Source organism: Prionailurus bengalensis, chromosome E2 (assembly GCF_016509475.1).
Source record: "Prionailurus bengalensis isolate Pbe53 chromosome E2, Fcat_Pben_1.1_paternal_pri, whole genome shotgun sequence".
Taxonomy (NCBI): Eukaryota; Metazoa; Chordata; class Mammalia; order Carnivora; family Felidae; genus Prionailurus; species Prionailurus bengalensis.
Genome location: NC_057352.1, coordinates 20271907 through 20298045, shown reverse-complemented (window position 1 = coordinate 20298045; position 26139 = coordinate 20271907). Strand labels below are relative to the sequence as shown.

Here is a 26139-nt window from a genome sequence, read left to right as displayed (position 1 = left end):
GGGTGTCGGGGAAGGAAAGCTTCTTGGGGCTTTTGCTGGAAGGATGGGAAGAGTTTGGATACCCAAAAGAAGCAAGGGTCGCTCGCGGTCAGGGAGGAAGGACCATCGAATTCAAGGCTGAGGGAACTGCGCAGGGAAAGAGACCCTCTTCTGTGGGGTGTTGGGATTTGATGGGGCGGGAAGCAGAGCTGAGGCCATGGGACAAAGGCCACGTGGTCAAAGCACGAGTGTCCAGGGGAGGGTCCTCTCCCCATCTTGGAGGGGCCACCATCCATCCATCCATCCAAACCAGCCTGAGACTCCCTTTCTCTCTGTCTGGTGCCCAGGCAGCCCTGGCCCTGCCCAAGGGGCTCCCCAGGGAGCTCCTGAATGCTCCCCTTTGCTCCTCTTTTCTTCTTAGTGCAAAGATCAGTTTATTTCACTGTAAAAACCCCAGAGGTGATAGTTAATAACTTGGCATCTCTTTTCCTGTGTCTGCGTACATTTCCATATGAACACAGGCAAGTATGTTCTGTTAACAACATGGCATGATCCTGTGCATACTTCTGGATCTTGACTTTTTTTTTTCACCACTTAAAAACAAATGGGTAAGTAAGTATATACCAATGTCATCCTTCGTAATGGATGCATGGATTCCGTGGTATATGGATAAGTCAGGCTGTGTTTCACCATCCCGTTATGGGACACTGGGGCTGTTTTCACGTTTCCCTATCATGAACAATGGTACAATGAGGAAACTTTGCATATAACTTTTGATACCTAGGACCCAATATTTTTAAGGAAATAGAGCTGGATTTGACTGCTAATTTGATATAGAAACATGGCGTTTTAAAAATTGTCATCTAGACATCTGTGCCAACTCATATCCAAGGCACTGGAAGAGAGCTCACCCTCTTCATGCCAGATATCATGATTTAAAAAAAATTTTTTTTAGCCAGTTTGGGTAGATGAAAAATGAGACGAACATTGATTACTCCTGACTTTGAGCATTTTTCCAAATGTTTATTTCTTCTCTTGTAAATTTCCTGCTCTTGTCTCTAGCCAGTTTTTCTATTTGAGATGCTTTTCTTTTTCTTCTTTAAACTTCTTTACAGTACTTTTATTTATTTTTGTTGCACAATGATCCATGCCACTTGCCAACTACAGAGCTGAATTAGTTATCCACCACCGCTTGACAAATTAGGCCAAAACTTAACAGCTTGAAACAACAAACACTTATTATCTCGTGGTTTCTGACAGAAATCTAGGAGCCACTTAGCTGGGTGGTTCTGGTTCAAGTTTCTTATTTTAAAAAAAAAATTCTTTTAAGTTTATTTATTTTGAGAGACAGAGAGAGCAGAGGAGGGGCAGAGAGGGAGGGAGAGAGAGAATCCCAGGCAGGCTCCATGCTGTCAGCACAGAGCCCAATGTGGGGCTCCAACTCATGAACCATGAGATCATGACCTGAGCCAAAACCAAGAGTCGGACGCTTAACCGACTGAGCCACCCAGGGACCCCTGGTTCAAGTTTCTTATGAGGTCACAGTTAAGATGTCATCTGGGGTTAAGGTCATCTGAAGGCTCAACTGGGGCTCATCTTCCAAGATGGTGCACCCACATGGCTTTTGGCAGGAGCCCTCAGTTGCTCTCCACTTGGGTGTCTCCCTAGGGCTGCTTGAGTTTACTCCCTCAGAGTAAGTGATCCAAGAGAGAGCAAGGAGGAAGCTATGGTTTCTTTTATGACCTAGTCACATGCTGTCACTTCTGCAATATTCTATTCATTAGAAGTGAGTCACCAAGTCCAGCCCATACACAAGGGGTAGGGAATTAGGCTGCACCTTTTGGAGGGAGGACTGTCAAAGGATTTGTGGGCATATTTTAAAGCTGTCACAATGGCAATACCATAATTTATAACCTACAGAGAGATCCTCCTTTCCTAGAATGTGGAGCAGCTCAGTGTCCCCTTCTTGGGGTTTGGTGCCAGCCTGTCCCAAGGGATTGTGAGATGCCCAAGGGACTGGGCTGCAGTGTCTTGTCCACAGTGCTGGGCACACGTCAGATACTTAATAAACACTTGTTTACCAAACTGAACAGCAGTGAAGTTGGTCATTACTAGAACCTTGCTGCCAGTTCCACTAGCCGCTCTACCTGTCCTTGTCCATCTGTCCTGGAGACAGCTTAATGAATTGCATTTATTAATTTAATTAGTTAAAACTAAACGAACTTAAAAATTTAGTTCCTTACCTGCACTAGCCCATTACAAGTACTCAACGGCCACATGTGGCCGGAGGCTAGTATATTGGATAGTGCCTAGATGGAACATTTCTGTCATCACAGAAAGTTCTACTGGACAGCTGGGCTAGAGAGAGAACAACCTTTTGATTGTTGCCCTATTCAGTGGAAGATCAACCACGAAACCTTCATAGCCTCCTGTAAGCTTTCTCCTGATGGCAAATACGTGGTCTCAGCCTTGGACGTGGATCGCGGAATCTGTATAACAGATGCGGAAAACGCCACCACTGTGTCACACATCAAAAGTGAGTTTGCATGGGCTCCCTGCTCTGTTCTGTCTGCGATGGTAACAGCTGCTTGTCACTTAACTGAGAGTGACTTTTGATTGCCTTATTTGGTGAAGCTGTAATGAGCGGCATCATTACAGATAGACACTCATTGATAGAACATCAGCAGCTAAAACCATCATTGGTTAAGGCATTTATGATTAACCCCGTTTGTAATAAATGAAAAAGTGTTCTGTTCCAATGTCATGCAGACGTTTAAAGCCCAATCTTTTACTGAGCGGAGGCTCAGCCTTTATAGTATTTTTATATGTATTTTTAAAATATAAAGATGAAAGAGGCACCTGGAAGGCTCAGTCGATTGATTTTGGCTCAGGTCGTGATCTCACACTTTGTGGGATCAAGCCCTGAGACTGGCATGGGGCTGACAGCACGGAGCCTGCTTGGGGTTCTCTCTCTCTCTCTCTCTCTCTCTCTCTCTCTCCCTCTCCCCTGTGCTCTCTCTCTCAAAATAAACTTAAAAAATACATATATATAAATAAAGATAATAATCATCAGATGTCAATTTTCTGGTTGTGATACTGTATGATAGTTATGCAAGGTGTTTCTCTTGGGGGAAACTGGGTGACAGGCACATAGACTCTCTTGGTGTTATTCCTCACAAGGGCATGCAAGTTGACGGTTATCTCAAAATAAAACATTAAAAAATACGCAATCGTTGTAAAACATTTGGTGACTATGTAAAGTAGAAAGCACAAGGCTGCTCTGTGTGTCCTGTCTCCTCCGCGGGGGTGTCTGTTATGAACAACATGTTACTGGGTGGCCTTCCCGACCTCTGTGAGTGTGTGTGAGCATGTGTGTGTGCACATCCCAGTCCTACTTCCCATGTGCACCTTGTGTTTGTGTTTATCAGCACAGATCTGTGGCGTGTGCACGGCCCCATGGCTTGCCCCTCCCCTCTCCCGTGTCCCCTCATGCTCTACCCGTCCCCCCCCTCCAGGTTCTAGTTGCACCCCACACTTTTCCACGCGCTGTCCAACCTCCAGGCCTGTGCATGTGTTCCTTCTGCTGGGAGCCCTCTTCCTATTCTGTTTCCCCTGCTAACCTTTAGCGCCCCTCCTCGACCTGTCAGGGCTGGGCCAGCCATCTGTTGGCCAGGAACCATGACCACTCGTGGCCCCTGACACCTGTGGGTTGTAGCTTGCACAGGGCGTCTCTCCTTCAGACCGGGAGCTCTGTTCGTGCTTCTTCTTCTCAGCCTGGCACACAGTAGGCGCCTGGGCGATGTCTGTGCAAGTGAGGAGTCCCTTGTGAAATTGGGATTCGTGTTTCTGTAGTACTGTCTCGGTCTGGGGGAGTAGTGTGAGCTTCTGGGCCACGTGGAGCTCGTGGCCTGGAATGTGGAATGTCAGGTGATGAGTCGCTTTCCCTGTGCCTCAGATCATCACAGCCGGTCTCTCACGGCATGCTGCTTTGACCCCGACAGCCAGAAGGTGGCTTCCGTCTCATTGGACAAAAGCATCAAGATCTGGGATATTACATCCCAAGCCACGCTGCTCACCATCACCAAGTGAGGGGGGGCCCCATCCTGCAGCAGAGAGGTGGGCTGGAGTCCCCGTTCAGACCCTCCTGGATTTGGCCCGCACACCTTCAGCTGTGAGCTGGCATCTACATGGGGCATCCCCAGCTTGGTCACAGGTGCTCGGAGGAGGCTGGAGATGGAGAAAGTCAAGGAGGGAGGTGGACGGGGGGACACCACTAGCTGTGGCTTCTGGGCAGGGATAGGCCTCAGGTGCGTTTGTTTCCATGTGAGCCAACGCTGGAAAACATTGTGCAGAGCCTCCCCACCTCCCTCCTAAATGTGAATTTCCAGTGTCTCCTGTGAAATGGGAAGATCTGATAATCCAGGGCTGCAAGGGTTACCTGTCAGGTGGCCACCACCAGGCGGGGGGCCAGTCCTCTCCAACAGGCCCTGGAGTCAGGATCCCAGAATGTGTATGTGCCCCGTCACCGTCTGCTCTGCTCAATCAGGAGCCTTGCTGGACTGGGCCAGGCTGTCCCATGGGTGTCTGGCCAGGGGTCAAGAGTGTGCAGGTTCAGGGATGTCTGGATGGCTCAGTCGGTTAAGTGTCCAGCTTTGGCTCAGGTCATGATCTCATGGTTCATGGGTTCAAGCCCCACGTTGGGCTTTGTGCTGACAGCTCAGAGCCTGGAGCCTGCTTCAGATTCTTGTCTCTCTCTGCCCCTCCCATGCTAGTGCTGTCTCTCTCTGTCTCTCAAAAATGAATAAAAACATTAAAAAATTAAAAAAAAAAGAGTGTGCAGGTTCATATCCTGTGTGGCCTTGGACCTTAGTTTCCTCACCTGCAAACCGAGCAGAGGTGACATCCGAGTGAGATCCTTACCGCAGGCCACACGATGGGTGCTCAACACGTGCTGTTACTGAGAGTGACTCTAGTGGAAACCTGGGTGGGGGTGCTGTGGAATGCCTCCTTAGCCCAGTGGGGGATGGGGTGCAGAGAGCAGAGGTGGCCGCAGTTCCAGCTATGGGCAAGTGTCATAGTCCACGCCGTTCTGTTTTCCCCATGGAGGTGGAAAGGGAAACAAGCAAAATGCTTATTGGTATTTTTTTAGGTTTATTTATTTCGAGAGAAAGGGAACGAGCGAGCGAGCGAGAGAGAGACAGAGAGAGCAGGGAAGGAGCAGAGAGAGAGGGAGAGAGAGAATCCTAAGCAGGCTCCATGCTGTTACCCCAGAGCCTGATACGGGGCTTGAACCTGCGAACTGTGAGATCATGATTTGAACTAAAACCAAGAGTCAGATGCTTACCCTGCTGAACCACCCAGGCACCCCTCTATTGGTATTAAAAATTTTTTTAATTAAAAAAAAATTTATTCATTTTGAGAGTGAGAGACAGAGTGTGAGCGAGGGAGGGGCAGAGAGAGAGAGAGAGAGAGAGAGAGAGAAAGAAAGAGAGAGAGAGAGAGAGAGAGAGAGAGAGAATCCGAAGCAGGCTCCAGGCTCTGAGCTGTCAGCACAGAGCCCAACGTGGGGCTCAAACTCATGGACTGTGAGATCATGACCTGAGCTAAAGTTGGACGCTTAGCTGACTGAGCCACCCAGGCACCCTATTGGTATTTTTGACCAACCCAAATGTATGATTTTTTTTTTTTTGGAAATAGTTTTTAGCAAGAAAATATAAAGGCAAAGATTCTTGTGACAGGTGACAGGGCTTCAGCCTCTGAAGTTACACAGGGCCCCACAGAGGGCCCCACACTTGATTTAATGCTCTGCTGTCAACGTCCTTAAATTCTTAGTTTTTGAACAAGGGACCTTGCATGTTTTTATTTCAAAAATATGTAATTTACTTTTTGAAGATGTAAAATATGCAACACAGTACAAAATTTAAAAGGAACAAAAGGATATATAGTGAAAAATCTCTCCTACCTGTCTTGTAACCATTCAGTTTCCCCAGAAGCCATCACTTTTCCCTTTCCTTCCTTCCTGCCTGTCTTTCTCTCTTGACAGCTTCACTGAGATAGAATTCACACAGCAGAGAATTCACCCATTTCAAGTGAACAGTGGTTGGAGGCTATCGCATTGTTATCTTTTAAGTTGTGGTAAACTACACATAAAGTAAAATTTTCATTTTAACCATTTAAAGTTAATCACTGGCATTCATTACATTTACAATATTGTGCAATCATCCCCACTGTCTTGCATTACCTTTCATTACCCAAACAGGAACCCCGTGTCCGTTAAACCATAATTCCCCACTCCCTCCAACCCCAGCCCCTGGCAACCTGTATTCTACTTTCTGCTCTGTGAATCTGTCTGTACTGGATGTTCCATACAAATGCAATCATACACTACTTGACCTTTTGTGTCTGGCTTCTTTCATGTAGCATCCTGTTTGTAAAATTCACCCATGTAGCGTGTATTAGAACTTCATTCCTTTTTCATGACAGAACAATATTTCATTATTTGTATGTACCACATTTTGTTTATCTGTTCCTCTGTTGAGGGACACTTGAGTTGCTTCTATCTTTTGGCTATTGTGAATAGTGCTGTCATGAACATTAGCAGATGGATATCTGTTCAAGTCCCTGCTTTCAGTTCTTTTGGCTATATACCTAGGAGTGGACTTTCTGGATCATATGGTAATACTATCTATAGCTTTTGGAGGAACTGGGACCTTGCATTTTAATCATGCACTGGGTCCTGCATATTATCTTAGCTGGTCTTGCTAAAGGATTTTAAAAATTCAGTCTCAACCTATTTGGAAACTTACAGGGCGTAAGTATAAATAAGTGATATTTTTTTGGCTTCAAATGTTAAGCATAATTAAGAAAACTCCAGAGAGAAGAACAGTCTATTGTATTTACCCATACTTTTGCCTACCATGTTCTGTCCTCCTTTCTGATGGTCCAAGTTTCCTTCTTTCCCCATTTCCTTTCTGTTAAAAAAAAATTCCTTTCAGGTATTCTTTTAGAATACTTCTGAGGGCAACAAATTATCTTAGTTCTCCTTAATCTGAAAATGTCTTGATTCCCCTTTCATTCTTAAAGGATATTTTTGCTGGATATAAAAATCAGGGTTGACATTTTTTTTCCATTTATTTGAAATCTGTCATGTCACTTTCTTCTGATCTTCATGGTTTCTGATGAAGAATCCACTGCCATTCAAATTGTTTTTCTCCTATATATAAGATGCCATTTCTCTCTTGCTGCTTTCAAGATTTTTTTCTTTGTCTTAAGTTTTCAGAAGTTTAATGATGTGTTTATTTAGTTTAATTTTTAAAGTTTATTATTTTGAAAGGGAGAAGGGGAAGAGAGAGAGAGTATTTCAAGAAGACTCTGCAAGGTGAAATCATGACTTGAACTGAAATCAAGAGTTGGACACTTAACTGACTGAGACACCCAGGTGCCCTTTTAATTCAATATTTTTAAAGTAATCCCTACTCCCAGTGTGGGGCTCGAACTCAGGACCCCTAGATCAAGGTTTGCACTAGAAGTTTAATTATGATGTGTCAGGGTGTAGATTTTTGGGGGTTCATCCCACTTGAGTTTCACTTAGCTTTTTGAATCTGAAGATTTATGTCTTTTGCCAAATTGGTAAACTTTCAGACATAATCTTTTTAAAATGTTTTTATTTATTTACTTATTTATTTACTTTTATGTATGTATGTATGTATGTTTGAGAGAAAGAGCACAAGGGAGGGGAAGAGAGAGAGAGAGAGAGTCCTAAGCGGGCTCCACACTGTCAGCACAGAGCCCAATACAGGGTTTGAACCTATGAACCTTGAAATCATGACCTGAGCCAAAATCAAGAGTTGGATACTTAACTGACTGAGCCACCCAAGTACCCCCAGACATAGTCTCTGTGATTACTTTTTCAGCGCTACTGTTTTCTCCTTTCCCTCTGGGACTCCAAGGACACAAATTTTAGATCTTTTGTTATAGTCCCACAGGTCCCTCAGGCTGTTTTTTTTTTTTTTTCTGTCAATTATTTTTTGAACTGGTTAATTTATATTGTCTGTTTTCATATTCGCTTATTCTTTTCTCTGTATTTTTCACTGATTTAATTTTGGTTATCGTATTTTTCAGTTCTAAAATTTTCATTTGGTTCTTTGTCACATCTTCTATTTCTTTGCTGAGGCTTTCCATCTTTTCATTTGTTTTGAGCATGATCATAATTGTCCATCACAGCATTGTTATGGTGGCTGCTTAAAAATACTTGTCAGATAATTGTAATATCTGTGTCATCTCAGTGTTGAGAATCTGTTGATTAATCTTCTCATTCACAGGGAGATTTTTCTGGCTCTTAGTATGATGAGTGATTTCTGTTGTGTTGTGTACATTTTGTGTACACAACCTTTTGTTGTGTATTAATTATATTAGGAAACTCTCAGTCTTAGAATCTTGTTCTAGCAGGCCACCTCAGTACAGTCTGGAAAGTGTTGCAGTCAAGGTCCTTTTGGGCCCTTGCTGAGAGGGGTGGGGATGAGATGCATAAACATAAATGCGCATCTCTGGGTAGTCTGGATCATAAAATCTTGAATGTTTGGTTAGAGGAAGGTGGGTAGTGCCTAAAAGTTTTCTGTCTAGCTAGGCTATCCCTTTGGCTATGGAGAACAGACTTTTCTTGAGGTCCTTTTAATGGTCCCCATTGTTTTTTGGGTTACAAGCTTTTCCAGTATTCAGTCCAGGATATATGAATATGTCATTCATATATAGGATATATATGTCATTCTTGGGTCCCAAGATGTCATGCTGGTCTGCCTACTTGTCTCCATCTTTCCTAGTCTTCCGTTTGCTTTACAAATGCCCAGATTTTTAGGTGTACTTAGCAGAAGGAATAGGAAGAAGTGCATTGATTCCATCTTGTCCAGAAACAAGTGCGATACAAGCACTTTCCCCAAACTTTTGTACTAAGTGCAATGATCTTTTCTTTTTTTAAATTTTTTAATCTTTATTTATTTTTGAGAGACAGAGAGACAGAGTGCGAGCAGGGGAGGAACAGAGGGAGAGGGAGACACAGAATCCGAAGCAGGCTCCAGGCTCCGAGCTGTCAGTACAGAGCCCGATGCGGGGCTCGAACTCACGAACCCTAAGTTCATGACCTGAGCTGAAGTCGGACGCTCAACGAGTGAGCTCAATGACTGAGCCATCCAGGGGCCCCAAAGTGCAACGATCTTTTATGAGAAGTGGAATTTATTGGAAATGAGAGCCCCATCCTGGAAAATAGAGATAGCCTTGGTTTAAATCCCAACAACAGTGTCTGGATTGTGGGGAAGGCTTTTTAATCCATCTCCAGTATATGCTGGGATGATTCTTAGCCTGACAGCCACAGGGATTTGGAACGTTTTGCCCTGGACACCTCTAAGGAGTTGATATTTCTTCTCCTTTGATCTTACTCAGTCTGTGCATTACAAAGAACTGAAATACAGTCCAAAACTCTGACCTGAGCTCTAGAAAACAGTTTTGCCCAAGCTTTCCTGGATTTTATAATCCAGGCTACTCAGAGATGCTTGTTTATGTTTACAGGTTCTCTTGAAAACTGTTTGTAACAGAAGGTGAGATTCATGGGGAAAATACAACACAAAAGATCACAAAGACAACAAAAACAGCAAAAGTCTGACAGGTTCCCCCCCCCTTTTTAAAAAGGACATATAAAAATTGAGAATGGATAACTCAAAACTTTATTAATTAAACGCACAATGTTAAAAAATGCTCTAATGATACTGAAGACAAATGAGGAGAGAGGGAGAGAAAAAAAATAGAGTAGTTGGGAAGGGAAGGAGGAAGTAGTAGGAGAGGGGTGGGGGAGGAGGACCAGGGAGAGGAGCCAAGCCTCCGTGTCTTGGAGAAAAGGAAGTGGAGGGTGGGCTGGAGAAACCCTCCTGGTAAGTGTGACCCAAACCTGAAGGGCTGTTCTTCTATTAACCACCACTAACAGATTTTCAGATGCTCTTCTCCTCAAGTCTCAGGTAGCTCTAAGTGGTGCAGTGGTTCTCAACCAGGCGCAATTTTCTCCCCCGGTGGACAATTTGCCGACGTCTGGAAACATTTTTAGTTGTCACAGGTTGGGTGCAGGGCATCTAGTGGGTAGAGTCCAGGAATGGTGCTAGGTATCCTACAATGTGCAGGACAACCCCCTGTCACAGAGAACTACCCAGCACAAAATGTCAGTATCGCCATGATTGAGAAGTCCTGGAATAGCGTGACCTAGAGCAATTAAGATCTGGGCCACGGTAGGCAGTGATCAAAGGAATGAGGTCCGTTAGGTCACCGGGGAGCAGCTCCAATGCCCCTCCCCTCAGGTGTGTCCTCAGATCCTCCAGGCGTGTAGTGCTGATGTGTGCATGCTTCCATCTGTGTTTCAGGGCACATTCCAGTGCGATCTCTAACTGCTGTTTCACCTTCAGTGGCCATTTCCTGTGTACAAGCTCTTGGGATAAAACCTTAAAAATCTGGAATGTCCATACAGGGGAGTTTCGAAACTGCGGAGCCTGTGTGACTCTGATGCAGGGCCATGAAGGTTCTGTGAGCTCCTGCCGCTTTGCCAGAGACAGTGAGTAATTAACACATAGAAGGATTTCACACCTGTCAGAGCGCTAGGGCAGATGTCCTCCTGTTCCGTGCACGTGGACTTTCCTTAGTATAGAGAGGCAATTTCCCACGATGCCAATGGTGAAAGTGGTTTTATCTTCACTGGGAACAAAAAACCAAGAGGCACATTCATAGATACAAGTTTGCAAGTAACAGAGACTCAGCTTAATGTGGCTTAGCTGCCAAAGATAATTTATTAACCCCCAAGAGTCCAAGAGTAGGCATGCCTGGGTCCAGACACTCAGACAAGGCTGTCAGGGAGCCAACCCTGGAGAAAGAGAGACCCTACTCCTCCTTATTCTTCCTCCTCTTCTTCTTCCTCCTTCTCCTTCTCCCTCTCCTCCTCTTCTTCTTTAAAGTTTATTTCTTTATTGAGAGAGAGAGAGAGAGAGAGAGAGAGAGAGAGAGAGAGAGAGAGAGAACGAGTTTGGGGAGGGGCAGAGAGAGAGAAGAGACTGAAATCTCAAGCAAGCTCCACACTGTCAGCACAGAGCCTGATGCAGGGCATGATCCCACAAACTTGTGAGATCCAGACCTAAGCTGAAACCAAGAGCTGGAGGCTTACCTGACTGAGCCATCCAGGTGCCCCAGAGAGAGATCCTTCTTTTAGATGGTACCAGCACAAGTCCCAGGAAAGTCTCTCATTGGCTCAGCTTGGGACACACACTCATCTCTGAATCAATCATTTCAGCAGGGGCTGAGAAGCTCTGATTGGCTAGGTGTGAGTAACTTGCCCACCCCCACCCCCTTGAGCTACAGGTTCAAGTCAGTACCCCCTCACCAGAGGGACTAAGAGTATGTGAGGGGTGTTCTCCATGGGAAATTGGGGAGTTGTTGCCAAATGAAGGGGCATAGATGCAAACAGGGGTGAGGACAGGAAGCAGCCTTAGTACACTAGCCTCAGTGAGGGAAATGACCACTCTTGACACACAGGAGCCAAATGTTTGACCCCTCCATTCTTGGGAGTGGCGCTCATTCTGTGTTTCAGGGGCACCCTGCCAGTATAGAAGCAATCAGGGCCTGGCTTGAGAGATGCTAGAGTGCCTTTGAACAACTCTTCCTCTTCACAAGCAGTGTCTGTGTGAGTCAGACCCCATTAAGAGGTGTCCTGCCAGCTTCCGTCCTTGTTTCGGGGTTTCAGACTTACATCATCGCTATTCACACATTTTGTGTTTGTGAATTAGCATATTGGGTAAAATTTCTTTGTAACTCTAAAATCAATACTTGTGGCACTTCTGCGATGCCACGTGGACTATGGACATGCACAGAACAGTGACAAGTGTGAGTTAGCCTATGCACACGTTCCCAGCTGAGGTTGAACAAGGTGACCCTCTGCCTTCTTAGTTCAGCTCTCTTATTGTAAAGTAGTCCATTTAGTGCCCAGGTATTTTGCATTTTGTAGCGTTTTTTGTTTTTTTTTTTTTTGGTGTGACTTTGCTGTTTAAAAAGCCCCCAAGCGCAATACTGATGTGCTTGCTGTCTGGTATTCCTAATGCAAGAAGGCAGTAATGTGCCTTACAGGGAAAACACATATATCAGAGAAGCTTGGTTCAGGCATGAGCTGTAGCACTGTTGGCCGTGAACTTAACCTTAATGAATAAACAATATGTATCAAATAAAGTGTGTTCAAACAGAAACAGACATAAAACAAGGTTATATATTGATCAGTTAATGAAATGTTGTGACCAGAGGCTCACAGGGACCTAACCCTGCATATTCCCTGGGAGAAATTGTTCACTGTTAACTAATTCAGTGTTTGTGATGACTGCAGAATATAATTGCCATGAATAATGAGAATTGACTGTAACTGGTTGGGAGACATTGAGCCACACCAATAAGGGGTTTGAGCGTCCTTGGAGTGAACCATGGTGGCACTTCACAAATGCTTCCTTCCATTTTGGCCTCCTGAAGGAAGAAGTAGATGGTAGGGGAAGATGACCCCACCCACCCCCTGAAACTTTGTCACTTTTTGTTGTAGCCTCTTTTCTCGTGTCTGGAGGGCTCGACAGGACTGTGGCTATCTGGGATGTAGGAGAAGGCTACCGGAAGCTCTCCTTGAAGGTACCAATGTCAGCATCAGATAGAGGATCATGCCGGGTGCTGGGTGCTGGGAATACAGCCGTGGGTGAGACAGACCAAGCTGTCCCAACTGGAGGTGACACCTCTGTAGAGAACAGACCAGAAACCAACAAACAAATCATTGACAGTGATGAGTGAAAGAGAAACCACAACAGGGTGATGTGATAGAAATAGACCCCAAGGAGTAATCCACAGTGGGAGGGCTTCTTGGAGAAGGTGGCATATGAGCTGAGAACTTGATGACAAAGAAAGACTAGGTGGATGAGGATCTTGGGGAAGGGCATTCCAGGCAAATGTGAGAGCAAATGCAAAAACTCAGAGGTGGGAAAGTGTCTAAGGACCACGGACATTACTCTACAGAAAGATGAGTCCCATAACGAAGATACACAAAGAGTAATGGACTCCAAAATGGTGGCATCGGCTGAGTGCTTTTGCCTATAAGTTAGAGGAGACTCAACTCAAAGTGGCTCTATAGTAAGGGGGTGGATTGTCCCACATGGCAAGAATCCAGAGTCAGGTAGTTCCAGGATTGGCTACAGCAGTGCCTCTGTGCCCAGTGCCTCCTACCCCAAGATATCTACATCCTCCCTGTAGGATGGTGGTCTCCCTTGTGGTCTCATGGTTTGGCTGTGAATGCTTGCATCCATGATTTTTGGTCCCGCTGTTCCCTGTGGCTCAGATGTGTCCCCTGGATCATCACAACATTCAGGCTCCCAGAGCTGGTCTGTCTTCAGTCCTCTTCTCCAAGGGTTTTGGGGGAGGCAAAGGGAGTTTACATCACAGCAAATAAACACCTTAGAACCAAATGTTGAACATCCCTGTGTTCAAAAGTCCCTTTGTCCCCTTTCCGGTTGCTCTCTTCTTCTCTCTCTATTTTTCCCACCCTTAAGCTCCTGTCCTTTTGTTCTGCACAGGAATTTAATTTCTCTCTTGCTTTCTTTCCTCCTGCCATATACCATATACATCATATACCATATTGCCTCCCCTTCCGCTCTTTCTGTACGAGGAAGGCCAAAGAATGATAAAGATGTTGATGCAGAGCCCTGACATCATTCGGGGTCTGAGCTGGCAATGGAACTTATCTCCTCTGAGCTCCATTTTACCTGAGGAAAATAACCCCCTAATTGCCTGAGCCACAGTGGATAGGTTTGAAGCAAACCTCACTTGAAGCAAAAGCCCCCTCACCAACAGGACCTCCAATAGGAATGGTATTTCCTGGAACAAAGAATGCCAACAAAAACCTGCAAGAGGTGCTCTGGGGCCAGCCGGGAACATAGTCGTTTTCTTTCCATCCTGCTAAACTCCAGAGTACTATTTGAACAACGCACACAGTGCTGTAATGTGCGCATGCATCGTCAACCTTTACACTTTCTGTTCCACCTTAAATGGCATTGGTGACATCAGGGAAACACAGTTAGTTGCTCTTAAATGTACGCATCTCTGGGGTCCCAACTTTGTGTTTTCTGTTTTTGTTGTGTTTCCCAAGGTTTTTCCTCCAGTTCCTTGTTAAAATTCTATTTTTTTTTTCTTCAGGGCCATAGTGACTGGGTGACAGATGTTGCCATTAGCAATGACAAGAAACGGGTCCTGTCTTCTTCAAAGGTAAAAATGGGCAGCCTTTGAGTAACTTAAAATTTCTCTCACACTTGTGAGAGACACTTCAACAGAAGTGTTACTGCCCAGCAAAATTCCTGGGCCGGCTCTCTGTGAGGGCCGCACCTAGCCAGGCCACCCTCATCCAGGGAGCTGCTGGGAACAGGGAAAGCAGGTCCTCTTGTCCTCCTGTGGGGAGTCGCCAGGTATTTCCGTGTCTGCAACCACCCACCGCTGAGCTTTGTTGGAGGAAGGGCCTGCCCAGACCCGTGAGTGACGGAGCCAGCAGGGGGCCTAGGAGGGGAAAGCGTCGTGTTGGTGAGCCCCAGAGACCACCCTGAGGTCCCGGGTGGGTCTTCCCTTTCTGCATCACTATGTCCTGGAGTTCCCATGCCAATGGCACACAAGAGCTAGCCCAGGGTGTCCCAAGGGCTGTCCTTCAGGTGTGAGTACAGGAGAAGTGGGCGTCCCAACTTGCCCCCCACCGATCTTTATTAGAGCCACGTCATTCTCTAGTCTGGGGGTTTCTAGGTCTATGGGACCGTGGGCAAGACTCTGCGAACCGTGAGTAGGCTCCCTTGTTAGAGAGCCAGCCAGCCCAGATGCTGCCAGACCTGTGCCTACGTGTTACTATTTTAACCTGAAAATATGAGAACTGATTATGGCAACTATATCTCAGTAAAGCTGGAGAAAAGTAAAAGTGCAAACCAAAGTATGAAAAGTGAATGCTTATTTGAAATTATGCCTCATTCTGTGTTTTTCCTTCTCTGTTACGTAAATGCTATTATTGAAACAATAATCATTGGACTACTTAACAGCAGCAATTAGTAGTAATTAATAGTGGGACTAATCAAACAAATCTGTTGAAGAAAAATATAAAAATATTTTATGCTGTTTCTTTCTGTCTTATCATGCAACAGTTTATTTAGACTTTAAAAGAAGTCTTCAATGCATATTTAAATTTCTGTTTAATGTTTGTTTATTTTTGAGAGAGGGAGACAGACAGAGCACAAGCGGGGGAGGGACAGAACGAGAGGGAGACACAGAACCTGAAGCAGGCTCCGGGCTCTGAGCTGTCAGCGCAGAGCCTGACACGGGGCTCGAACTCATGAACTGTGGTGAGATCATGACCTGAGCTTAAGTTGGATGTTTAATGAACTGAGCCACCCGGGTGTCCCTCAATTTTGTAGTCTATATTGTGTATGCTTAAAATACATAAATGTAAGACTTAACTTTTTTCAATGTTTATTTCTTAAAAAAATTTTTTTAATGTTTATTTATTGTTGAGAGAGAGAGACAGAGTGTGAGTGGGGTAGGGTAGAGAGAGAGGGAGACACAGAATCCGAAGCAGGCTCCAGGCTCTGAGCTGTCAGCACAGAGCCCGACGTGGGGCTCAAACTCACAAACTGCAAGATCATGACCTGAGCTGAAGTTGGACACTTAACTGACTGAGCCACCCAGGTGCCCCTGTTTTTTGGATTTTCATTAAAATCTTCACAGAAATCAAGAAGGTGATTTGAAACTCCAACTCTTGAATCAAAGTATTTAAGAGCTAGGTTTCCAGAATTTGACAAATCGCTTGATATACTGTAGAAAGTATGATGTTGTTGGAATGTGACAGTTCCGCACAGCAGGGGGCCAACACAGCCGTGACCACGCTTTCCCCTTTTGATCTCCTACAGGACATTTAGTTGCGACCGCTGAATCAGGACATGTAACATCACTCAGTGTGTTGGTTTTTTATTGCCGCTATAATAAATCACTATACACTTTACCCCTTACACAACAAAAATTTAATACCTTACAGTTCTGTGAGACAGAAGTATGACAAGGTCTCTCTGGGCGAAAACCAAGGTGTTCACAGGGCTGTTTTCCTTTCTGGAGGCTCTAGGGGACAATCCATTTCCTTACCCTTTCCAGCTTCTAGAAGCCACCAGCATTCCTTGGCTTGTTCATCTTCTTCCATCTTGAAAGCCAACAAGGTTGTATCTCTCTGTTCCTTTCTTCCATAGTCACATATCCCTCTCACTGTTTTGTACACTTTTAAGGACCTTTGTGACTATGTCCACCCCGCCTGGAGAAACCCACAACAATCTCCCTGTTTATTGTGAGATCAGCTGATTAGCACACTTAATTCCATCTGCAACCTTAATTCCTCTTTGGTATATAACCTAACACATTCATAGGTTCTGGGGCTTAGGATCTGGGGCATTAGTCTGCTGACCACACTCAGTTTCATAAAAACAATCAAAGGAATGATATGATAATGGATATTCATTTGAACAGTGTCCCCAAATTAATTCACCAACTATTTTCCAAGGAATACTGGTGTCTTTAAAAAAATTTTTTTATTATTTATTTATTTTAATGTTTATTTATTTCTGAGAGATAGAGTGTGAGCGGGGGAGGGGCAGAGAGAGAGGGAGACACAGAATCCGAAGCAGGCTCCGGGCTCTGAGCTGTCAGCACAGAACCTGATGCACAGGTCAAACTCACAAACTGCACGTTCATGACCTGAGCCGAAGTTGGACGCTTAACTGACTCAGCCACCCCAGGCTCCCCTTTCTGGTCCATTTTTAATTGGGTTCTTTGTTTTCTTATTGTTAAGTATTAAGAGTTCTTTGTAGATTTTTAATAATAGTCCTTTATCAGATATATCTTTTGCAAATATTATCTCTCAGTCTATAGCTTCTCTTTATATTCTCTTGACAGTGTCTTTTGCAGAGCAGAAGAATGTAATTTTAATGAAGTTTAACTTATCAATTATTTCTTTCATGGATATGTCTTTGGTGCTATATCTAAAAGTCATCGCTAAACCCAAGGTCATCTAGATTTTTTTTCCTATGTTATTCTCTAGGAGTTTTAGCAATTTGCATTTAGGCCTGTGATCCATTTTGAGTAGAATGTTAGGTCTGTGCCTAGATTTTTTTTTTTTTTTTTTTGCACGTGAATACTCAGTTGTTCTGGCAAATTTGTTGAAAAGACTATCATTTTTTCCATTGCATTGCCTCTCCTTTTTTGTTAAGCAGTTGATTACATTTACGTGGGTCTATTTCTGCAGTCTCCATTCGGTTCCAATGGTCTGTCTATTCTCTCACCAATACCACGGTGTCTTGATAACTGTGGCTTTACAGAAAGACTTGAAGTTGGGTAGTGTCTGTCCTCCCACTTTGTCCCTCTCTTTGTTATTGTATTGGCTACAATACAATCCAAGAGGATCTTTTGCCTCTTCATAAAAACTTTGGCAATCAGTGTGTCAATATCCACAAAATAACTTGCTGGGATTTTTATTGGGATTGCGTTGAATATATGCATCAAATTGGGAAGAGCTGACATCTTGGCAATATTGATTCTTTTGTTGATTGCTTTTGGATTTTCTATATACACCATTATGTTATCTGTGAACAAACACAGTTTTTTTTTTTTGTTTTTTTTGTTTTTTTTTTTTTTTTGAGAGAGACAGAGCTGGGAAGGGTCAGAGAGAGAGGGAAACACAGACTCTGAAGCGAGCTTCAGGCTCCGAGCTGTCAGCACAGAGCCCGACATGGGGCTCGAACCCACGGACCGTGAGATCATGACCTGAGCCGAAGTCAGATGCCTAACCAACTGAGCCACCCAGGCGCCCCAACAAACACAGTTTTATTTCTTCTTTCCCAATCTGTATACCTTTTATTTCCTTTTATGGTCTCATTGTGTTAGCTCGGACCACTAATCTACTTTTGTTTTACTGTTTATTTATTCTATTATTGTTTCTAATGTTGCTATTATGGACCTTTCATTTAAATATAATCGTACAGGGGCGCCTGGGTGGTGCAGTCGGTTAAGCATCCGACTTCAGCCAGGTCACAATCTCGCGGTCCGTGAGTTCGAGCCCCGCGTCAGGCTCTGGGCTGATGGCTCAGAGCCTGGAGCCTGTTTCCGAATCTGTGTCTCCCTCTCTCTCTGCCCCTTGCCTGTTCATGTCTGTCTCTCTCTGTCCCCAAAATAAATAAACGTTGAAAAAAAAATTAAAAAAAATAAATATAATCGTACAATACATGGCCTTTTGTGACTGGTTTGTTTCACTTAGCATAATGTTTTCAAGATTTATCCATTTTGTAACATATAGAAGTACGTACTTAATTTCTTTTTACTGTTGAATCATATTCCATTATATGGATATATCACATTTTATTTCATCAGTTGATGGGAATGGTTCTTTTTGCCTTTTGGCTATTGTAAATAATACTGCTATGAGTGTCCGTGATCAAGGTTTTGTTGGAATGCTCGTGTTTGATTCTTTTGGGCCTATACCCCAGAGTGGAGCTGCTGGGTCACAATGGTAACTCTGTATATTTGATCACTTTCACTTCAGGAACTGCCAGACCGCTTTCCAAAGTGCTGAATCCTCTTATTTTCCCACCAGCAGTGCAGGACAGTTCCAATTTGTCCACAGCCTCCCCAGTGGGCAGGGTTTTTTTGTTATCTTTTTTAGATTGTGGTCATCCTAATGGTTGTGAAGTGGTATCTTGTAGTTTCAACTTGCATTTCCCTGAGAGCTAATGATGTTGAGCGTCTTTTCATGTGCCTATTGGCCATTTATAGGTCTTCACTTTTTTTTTTTTAATTTTTTTTTCAACGTTTATTTATTTTTGGGACAGAGAGAGACAGAGCATGAACGGGGGAGGGGCAGAGAGAGAGGGAGACACAGAATCGGAAACAGGCTCCAGGCTCTGAGCCATCAGCCCAGAGCCTGACGCGGGGCTCGAACTCACGGACCGCGAGATTGTGACCTGGCTGAAGTCGGACGCTTAACCGACTGCGTCACCCAGGCGCCCCAGGTCTTCACTTTTTTGATGTGTGTTTGTCAAAGCACAAATTTTTAATTTTGATCAAGTCCAGTTTTTTTTTTTTTTATTTTGTTGCCTCTGCTTTTGGTATCAGATCTAAGAAACCATTGTCTTATCTTCTGTCACTAATATTTACCCCTATGTTTTCTTCTAAGAGTTTCATCGTTTTAGCTCTTGGCACCCTAGCCAAAAGGCCATTGATCATAAATGTGAGGTTTTATACTTAGTTTCTCGATTCTATTGACCTCTGTGTCTATCTTTATGCCTGTGCCACACTACCTTTTTCTGACCCATTGAACCTGAGATATTTTTCTATTTATTTACACCTTCTTTAGTTTCTTTCAACAGTATTTTTTAGTTTCTGATCTATAAGTTTTGCACTCGCTTTGTTAAAATTATTAGTAAACATTTCCTTCTTTTTGATCCGATTCTAAATGGAATTGTTTATTTAGTTGCATTTTCAGAGTGTTCATTGCAAGTATATAAAAATACAATAGGTTTTTGCCTATTGATTTTGTATTCGGCAGCTCTACTGAACTTATTTATTAGTTCTAATAGTTTTTTGGTTGATTCTTGAAGGTTTTCTATGTACAAAGTTATGTAACCTTCAAATGGAGATAGTTTTACTTCTTTTCCAGTCTGGTTGCCTGACATTTCATTTTCTTTTGCATTGGTGTCTTTTTTGGGATATGAAAAAACTGGTGATTTAGAACCTGCCCACCTCATCCCAGGCTTGTGAGGCTTTGTGTCCACATGTACTTCTGCATTTGCTTCCCCATACCCAATAGCAAAGTCTTTCCCTCACATCCTGCAGTGTGCTTTGTTCTGGGTATTTACCACCTCGCCTCTGCCCCCAATCTAGTTTTATGTGTCTGTCCAGCCATCATTAAACAGAGTCGTTTAGCCTCCTCTTCTGGCGAGGTCTGAGTCACGTTGGCACTGGCCTTGTAATTATTCTCATTCTCGTGATCTGACTCTTAGAAAACCTGATCGTAATACTCACAATGTGAAAAATTTTTACTAGCAATATCTTGAAACAGAGCACGACAGTTGCGTAGGTAAAATCAAAGCCAGACTGTTAACACAATTACGATGCATGCAGTTAAGTTGGATACTTAAATCACGTTGCATGGAGTGAATCACGGTAATGGATGACCCATTACTGGGAACTTAACGTGAACTGCACGTCATGGAAAACTGACAGCAACCATGGAAGATGGATTACCTATGGATGTGTATCCATTTGGCATTAAAAATAGTTTTGCTTTTCAGCTCCTATTTTGGGGACCACAGTATGGGTTTTGTCCTTTTCCCTCAAACTTCCACATCCATTGCTGAAAAGTGAGACTTTTTGCCCCCTGGAATGGGTTTGCTGGGATTGGGGACTTGTGGTCATAGAGGTGGGATGGTCCCAGAGAAACCAGGACAGTCGGTCACCCTACTTCAGCTTCCCTGCAGGGTGGGATTCTTCACCTGGATGTGATGCGCCTTCCTGGGGCCTCCCAGCTGAAGGAGCCCATCTTGTGACTGCTGCTTTGCTGTTTGACTTGTTTTAGGATAGGACCATGAGACTATGGAATATTGAAGAAATTGACCAAATTCCTTTGGTCATAAAGTACAAAAAGGCCCTGGGCTCAAAGGTGAAACAGGTTGGTATTGGGTAATGTTAAGCTCAATAATGAAGGTGTTCGTTAGTCTCCTCCACAAATCAATTTGTTCTTCGAATAAACATTAATTGGGCAACTGGGGATAAAACCATGAGCAAACAGATGGAGATTCTTGCCCTGAGGGAAGTTATGTTCTAAAAGAGGAGACAATGAATAAAGAAGCAAGAAAAATACTGCCGTGGGTCTCATGGCGGTAAGTAAGTTGGAGAGGAGTAGTGTCAGGAAAGGGAATGAGAGGTGCTGGCCGCTTCACGGGGTGGTCAGGATACACGTCACTGAGGAGGTGACATTTGTTCAAAGACCTGAAGGTGGTGAGGGAGTGAGCCGTGCAGATGTTTAGGGGAAGAACGTCCCAGCAGCGGAAGAGCCAGTGTGGAGACTGCAAGGCAGGAATGAGCCCCGGGTGTTTGAGGAGACGAATGAGTCAGGAGAAATGGCTGGGCACACAGCAGGACGTGGCGTCGGCCTACTACATGTCAGCGGCAGACCCGCTGGCCAGGCCCCCCCGGTGCCCTCCTGTGATAGAGGCCCAGGTGCCTGTTTTACTCTGGGGCAGGATCGTGATGGTAGGGGGGACACACCTGCTTCACCAGGTGCAGCCAGGACCGGCCACAGAGTCTATCCCTGGGGACTGGAGGCCAGTCCCTGTGGGGGCCTTGCAGTATAGACACTTGGTTGCCACTATGAGAGGCTTGGGGAGTCTATGCTGCGTGCCCGGAGTCCTCCTTCCCTCAGAATCCTGGAGCCACCTAGGCATGTCTCCTCTTAGAAGGCCCAGCTGGGAGCCACCGCTTCTGGAAATGGCTAATATGGGAACAGCACTACGGGGCAAGGAGGTGGGGGGAGGGGACCGACATGGACCTTGTCTTTGTGGCCAGCTGGTCATCATGGCCTGTGTGGCCATGTTGGCCCTTAGGCCCTAGAAGCTAACTGCAGTGAAGTACCATGTCCTTCACCTGCCACCAGGGACAGGGCTCCAAGAATTGCCTCCTCTGAGCTCTGTCGTTTTTGGGGTGGGGCCATGGGGAAGTATGCCGTAGACTAAGGTAGGTAAAGGATCAAATTTCTTTCTTGCAAAACAGAGAAAAGGAAGAGACATACTTGAAGCTGTTCCAAAGATGAGCCTTCTGCGTTTACCTTGCTCTAAATCAATATAAGAAACCTCAGGAGTCGGATTTCCCAGAGGGCCTGCCCCGGGTGGGGTGCCATCCTGCAGGAGGCTGGTGCTGTGGTGGGGACCCCGGAGAGATCCCTGCCCGTGGTCTGAGAGCCCGCCCCATGGTGGTGCTCACTTGTTTGCGGGCAGGAGATACGGCGGGTGAGCTGTGCCACCGTGCCACTGCTCTCCGTGCCTTGGCCGGAAACTGGCTCAGACATGGAGGAGGATGCTTAGTACCTTCACCCGGAAAAATGGCTGCTTTGTTTGGAAATCTTGCCTACTTGTTTCTCATGGTTTCGTAAGTTAGGTCCCCAGGGTGTCAGGGCGTTAGAATAGCTCCTCCACCCCACGGTTGTGCTCTGCAAAGGGCGCAGGACGGGGTTAGACACGCACCCCCTGTCCTCTCCACCGTCGAGTGGCTTGTGGCTCCTGTCCCCAGGATTCCCCTAGCCGGGGATGAGCCTGGCGGTCGGTGCCTGCACAGCTTCCTTGGGGGGGGGGAGGGGCGGGGAGAGAGGGAGAAGCCTGTGTTCATTCTCTCTCAGTGGCCTGCAATTTCCACCCTTGTGGGGTCTGCAGAGACTGCAGAGAGGAGAGGGAGCTCTTGCCTTGGCCCAGCCACAGGTGGCTGGGTCTGGTGGGAGAATTCTAACTGGATGCCTTGGTTCCCTCTGACCAGCACTTCTTCCTTTTGCTCTTTTTAAATGCTCCATGCCAGTGTGAAGTGTGTGACAGGCCTTTCTCCATCTACGAAAGTGACATCTTTTCTGAAACCGTCACCAAATGTGTGTTCTGCCGGATGGATGCAAAAGACTTGTCAGCAGAGGCCTCATCATCATCCGGAGAGGAAGGCTCACTAGCAAGGGAGTGCAGCCCGGCCACAGATGACTGATGGCCATTGGGCCTGTTGACTGACTTGAGCACAGGTCACCTGACATATGGGTTTTGGGGTTCTGCAGGGACCTTTCTCTATGGCCCCTTCCTGGCCGGGAACGCGTATCAGACAGGGGCAGGGGCATGGCCTCAGCTCCACAGCACTCTTGGTGGCGGAGATCATACACTTTTTTAGTTTTCATGACGAATAAATCTAGATTCCTTTAGAAAACAAGCATATGTGTGAATTCTAGAGGCATTTTTGCTCCTTCTAAGCTTTATGACCTGGTGTTCCTGGTGTCATTTTTGGAACACATTCTGGACTCTGGTGTTGCCCTGTGAGGCAGCCAGGCTAGCAACTGCAGCTCCTGTGGACGGCTCTCAAACGACAGGAAGATGTGTGGGGACCCCTCCGGGGAGGAGACTGTTGTGTGGCAAGGCACTCTGGGTCGTCCCTGGTTAATGTTCCTAGACGGCCATCCACCCAGAGCAGAGGAAGGTCTGGTTAGGCAGGTGGGCGGAGGGCATTTCCATCACAGGGTGGGTCATCCTCTCCGCCCCAGACTTTTCCAGAATGCCCAGGCAGATGTAGAGCCCTCCTCCTGCCCCCACAGCATACCGTACTACATAAATCAATTCCTTCAGAAGGTTTCATGGACAAACAGGAAGGGCTCCCTTTCCCATTTGCTATGGCTTGCACGATTCCTGTCAGTCGTTAGCACTGCCCTTGCTTTGCTTAAAAAACTTAATTGTAGGTCTGATTTATTTAGCGTATTTGACTGGCATCCAATGACTCTGCCCATGAGCACCGTAACCTGGTAGTCACTATTTGGGCAGGTTCCGTGCTTGGGCGCTGCCCTCCTCAGTCATAACCCTGGTGACTCTGGTCACCCTGGGGCTGGCTGTTCAGTATGTATCCACTTATCCACATGAATGATGTATGAACATGTCAAAGCTCCACTTCACGCTCTCTTTCAAAGAGAATTCCTTTTGCTAAGTGGTCTCCCTCCTGCCGCACACGGCACGCACAAAGGAGTGCTTCCCCTTCTGCGTTGGAGGACGGCTCGGCTGCAGGTACCAACAGTGTCGCACCGATGGGCACATAGCTTTGTTTCTCGATTTTTGCTATTACAGATAATACTGGAGTAAATCTTCTTGCGCATATGCACTTGCGGAGTCTAACATTTCTGCGGATGAGGCTCTCCCACGGGTGGGTGAATGAATGGATTGGCTCGAAGGCCCTCTGAAAAGTGTTGGGAAGAGGTGGCTGCGCTGTCCGGGCGAGGAGACCCAAGAAGCTGCAGGCGAGCACCCTGCCAGCTCTGGCAGCACGTGCGGTGTCGGTGCTCCGAGGCCAGCGGCCTGGGTTCCTCGAAGCTCCGGATCCCTCAGGGCCGGCGGCTCAGGCGCCCGCGGTGCCCTCCCGCGGGAGAGGCGGCCCCACCGAAGGTCTGGTCGCGGCAGGCAGGCAGATGCCGCCCCCGGAGCGGGCAGGGCCGCCCACCCCCAGTGCGTCCGGGGCGCGCCGCAGGCTCCCGGGCCCAGGGCTCCAGCGCGGTGAGCGGGGCCACGGCGAGCTGTGCGCCCAGACCGGACGCCGGGGGCCTGGGCCTCGCGGGACAGCGGCGGGGGGCTTCCTCCGCCAGGTCTGGAGGGCAGAAAGCCCAAACTTGCGCAGGCACCCCCCCCCGCCCCCCCCCCTAGACAGGGCCATCTGGCTCCACGCCGCGGCGCAGACACCACAGCAACCGGGAAGACCAGCGCTCCCGGGCCTGGGGCAACACTCGCTTCCCACTTTTCCGGCTTCCGTGTCCAAACCCCTCGCCTCAGCCGCTGGTGTGGGCAGGACTATACACCACGCATGCGCCTCTTGCGGACGAAACTTGTGCGCATGCGCACCGCACAGGGACTAAATGGTGATGGGGAGCAGATTCTCGCGGTATTCGTGCGGGCGGCGCCGTGGCTTAGTTGGTTAAAGCGCCTGTCTAGTAAACAGGAGATCCTGGGTTCGAATCCCAGCGGTGCCTCAACCGAGCGTCCCGGCTCTCTTTTTACCTGTGCGCATTTTTGCTCTGCTGCCTCACCCAGCGCCCCTCGCTTTAGATGTATGAAGGTGAACCTGAGAAGCCGGTTTAGCGGGCTCGGTGCTGCCGCGGTGTCCTTCTCTGGGACCTCCGCGGCTCCCGCGAACTAGCTTTGCACTTGCGGAGCTGGGCCCCCTCTGCCCATTCGTCCTCCGAGCGCTCCACCCCGGCTTTTGACGGGTCACCCCCTCCAGCCTTGCGATCGGTGCCACACATCTCACAGGCGCGTCTGGCGAGGTCCACGCTGAACCCGGTCAGTGTGCCCCCGGGGCTGCGGGAAGGATGAGTCAGAGGCTGTCTCTTCCGGGCGCCAGGTGGGAGGCTGACCCCTGAGGCCCGCGGCTCTGGCTGCTGCACAAATACGCAGCTGGAGGGCCTGACCCAAAGCAATTGCACCGGAGTCCCTGGGGGTGCCGCGAAGCATGGGGATTTGGAACAGTCACCCAGGAACACTCTTGTCAAACTCAACAAAATTGATGTCCGACGCAACAGGACAGTCCCAAAGAGCTGCAGAGATGGCAGGTAGGGCATCAGCCTGTGTTCCTAAGAGTCAAATTCACCTACTCCAGAAGCAGCATCTCTCTCTACCTCTCCCATGCATTTGGGTAATTACTGTCTTGTTTCTTCTCTTGTTTTGGGGGATCATTTTTTGCCCTTTGCAACCTTTGCAGTTGGCACTGCAAAGGAAAACCTATACAGGTGCGTTGAAGCTTTGTGAGTCTCATAGGCTCCTTGTCACCAATCCAATCAGCGACGACTTTATTGGTAACAAGACTTGAGTCTTTGCTGGGATGTTGCTGTTTCTCTTGCGCATCTTTACTGCCTGTCTCTATAGCGGGTGAGTTTTGAGCATTTGCTTATTCGTGGCCAAGGGGAGATGTTGGTTGGGGGTGTAAGTCTGGGTTTTAGGGAGGGTCAGCGGGAGAAGAGCATTTGTGGCCATCGGCCATGCACACAGCAGATGATGTTGAAACCACTAGATTGGGTGAGCACCCTTAGGCAATAAGCAAAGCCAGAAAGGAGAAACAGGCCCACGTTAAGCCCACCCCTCCTGTTCCTTAAAAATACCATGCTATTTCTGCCACAGGATCTTTGCAATTTCTTTGTCCTGTGCTTGAAATGCTGTTTCCTGGGCCCTTAAGGAGGGATACACTTCCTTAAGTGTATCACTTCTTTGGGAGACCCCTCCTCAGCCATTCTCTGTATAGGAAGGAACCCTTGCCTCCCCCAGGCCAGCCTTCAGGGCCTTG

The 26139-nt window shown here is 46.6% G+C and overlaps 1 protein-coding gene and 1 non-coding gene across 2 annotated transcripts in view; both read left to right on the top strand.

Moving 5' to 3' along the window:
• Positions 1-22824, top strand: part of WDR88 (WD repeat domain 88) — a 45105-nt gene extending 22281 nt beyond the window's left edge. The window contains exons 5-11 of the mRNA XM_043599085.1: positions 2377-2515; positions 3935-4064; positions 10380-10567; positions 12584-12666; positions 14218-14286; positions 20663-20755; positions 22651-22824. Coding sequence (XP_043455020.1) covers positions 2377-2515; positions 3935-4064; positions 10380-10567; positions 12584-12666; positions 14218-14286; positions 20663-20755; positions 22651-22824 — 876 coding nt within the window. The remainder of the gene's footprint in view (positions 1-2376; positions 2516-3934; positions 4065-10379; positions 10568-12583; positions 12667-14217; positions 14287-20662; positions 20756-22650) is intronic.
• A 1934-nt stretch (positions 22825-24758) lies between these two features.
• Positions 24759-24832, top strand: TRNAT-AGU. The gene has a single exon. It is a non-coding gene; the product is annotated as a tRNA-Thr (tRNA).
• The last annotated feature ends 1307 nt before the right edge of the window (positions 24833-26139 follow it).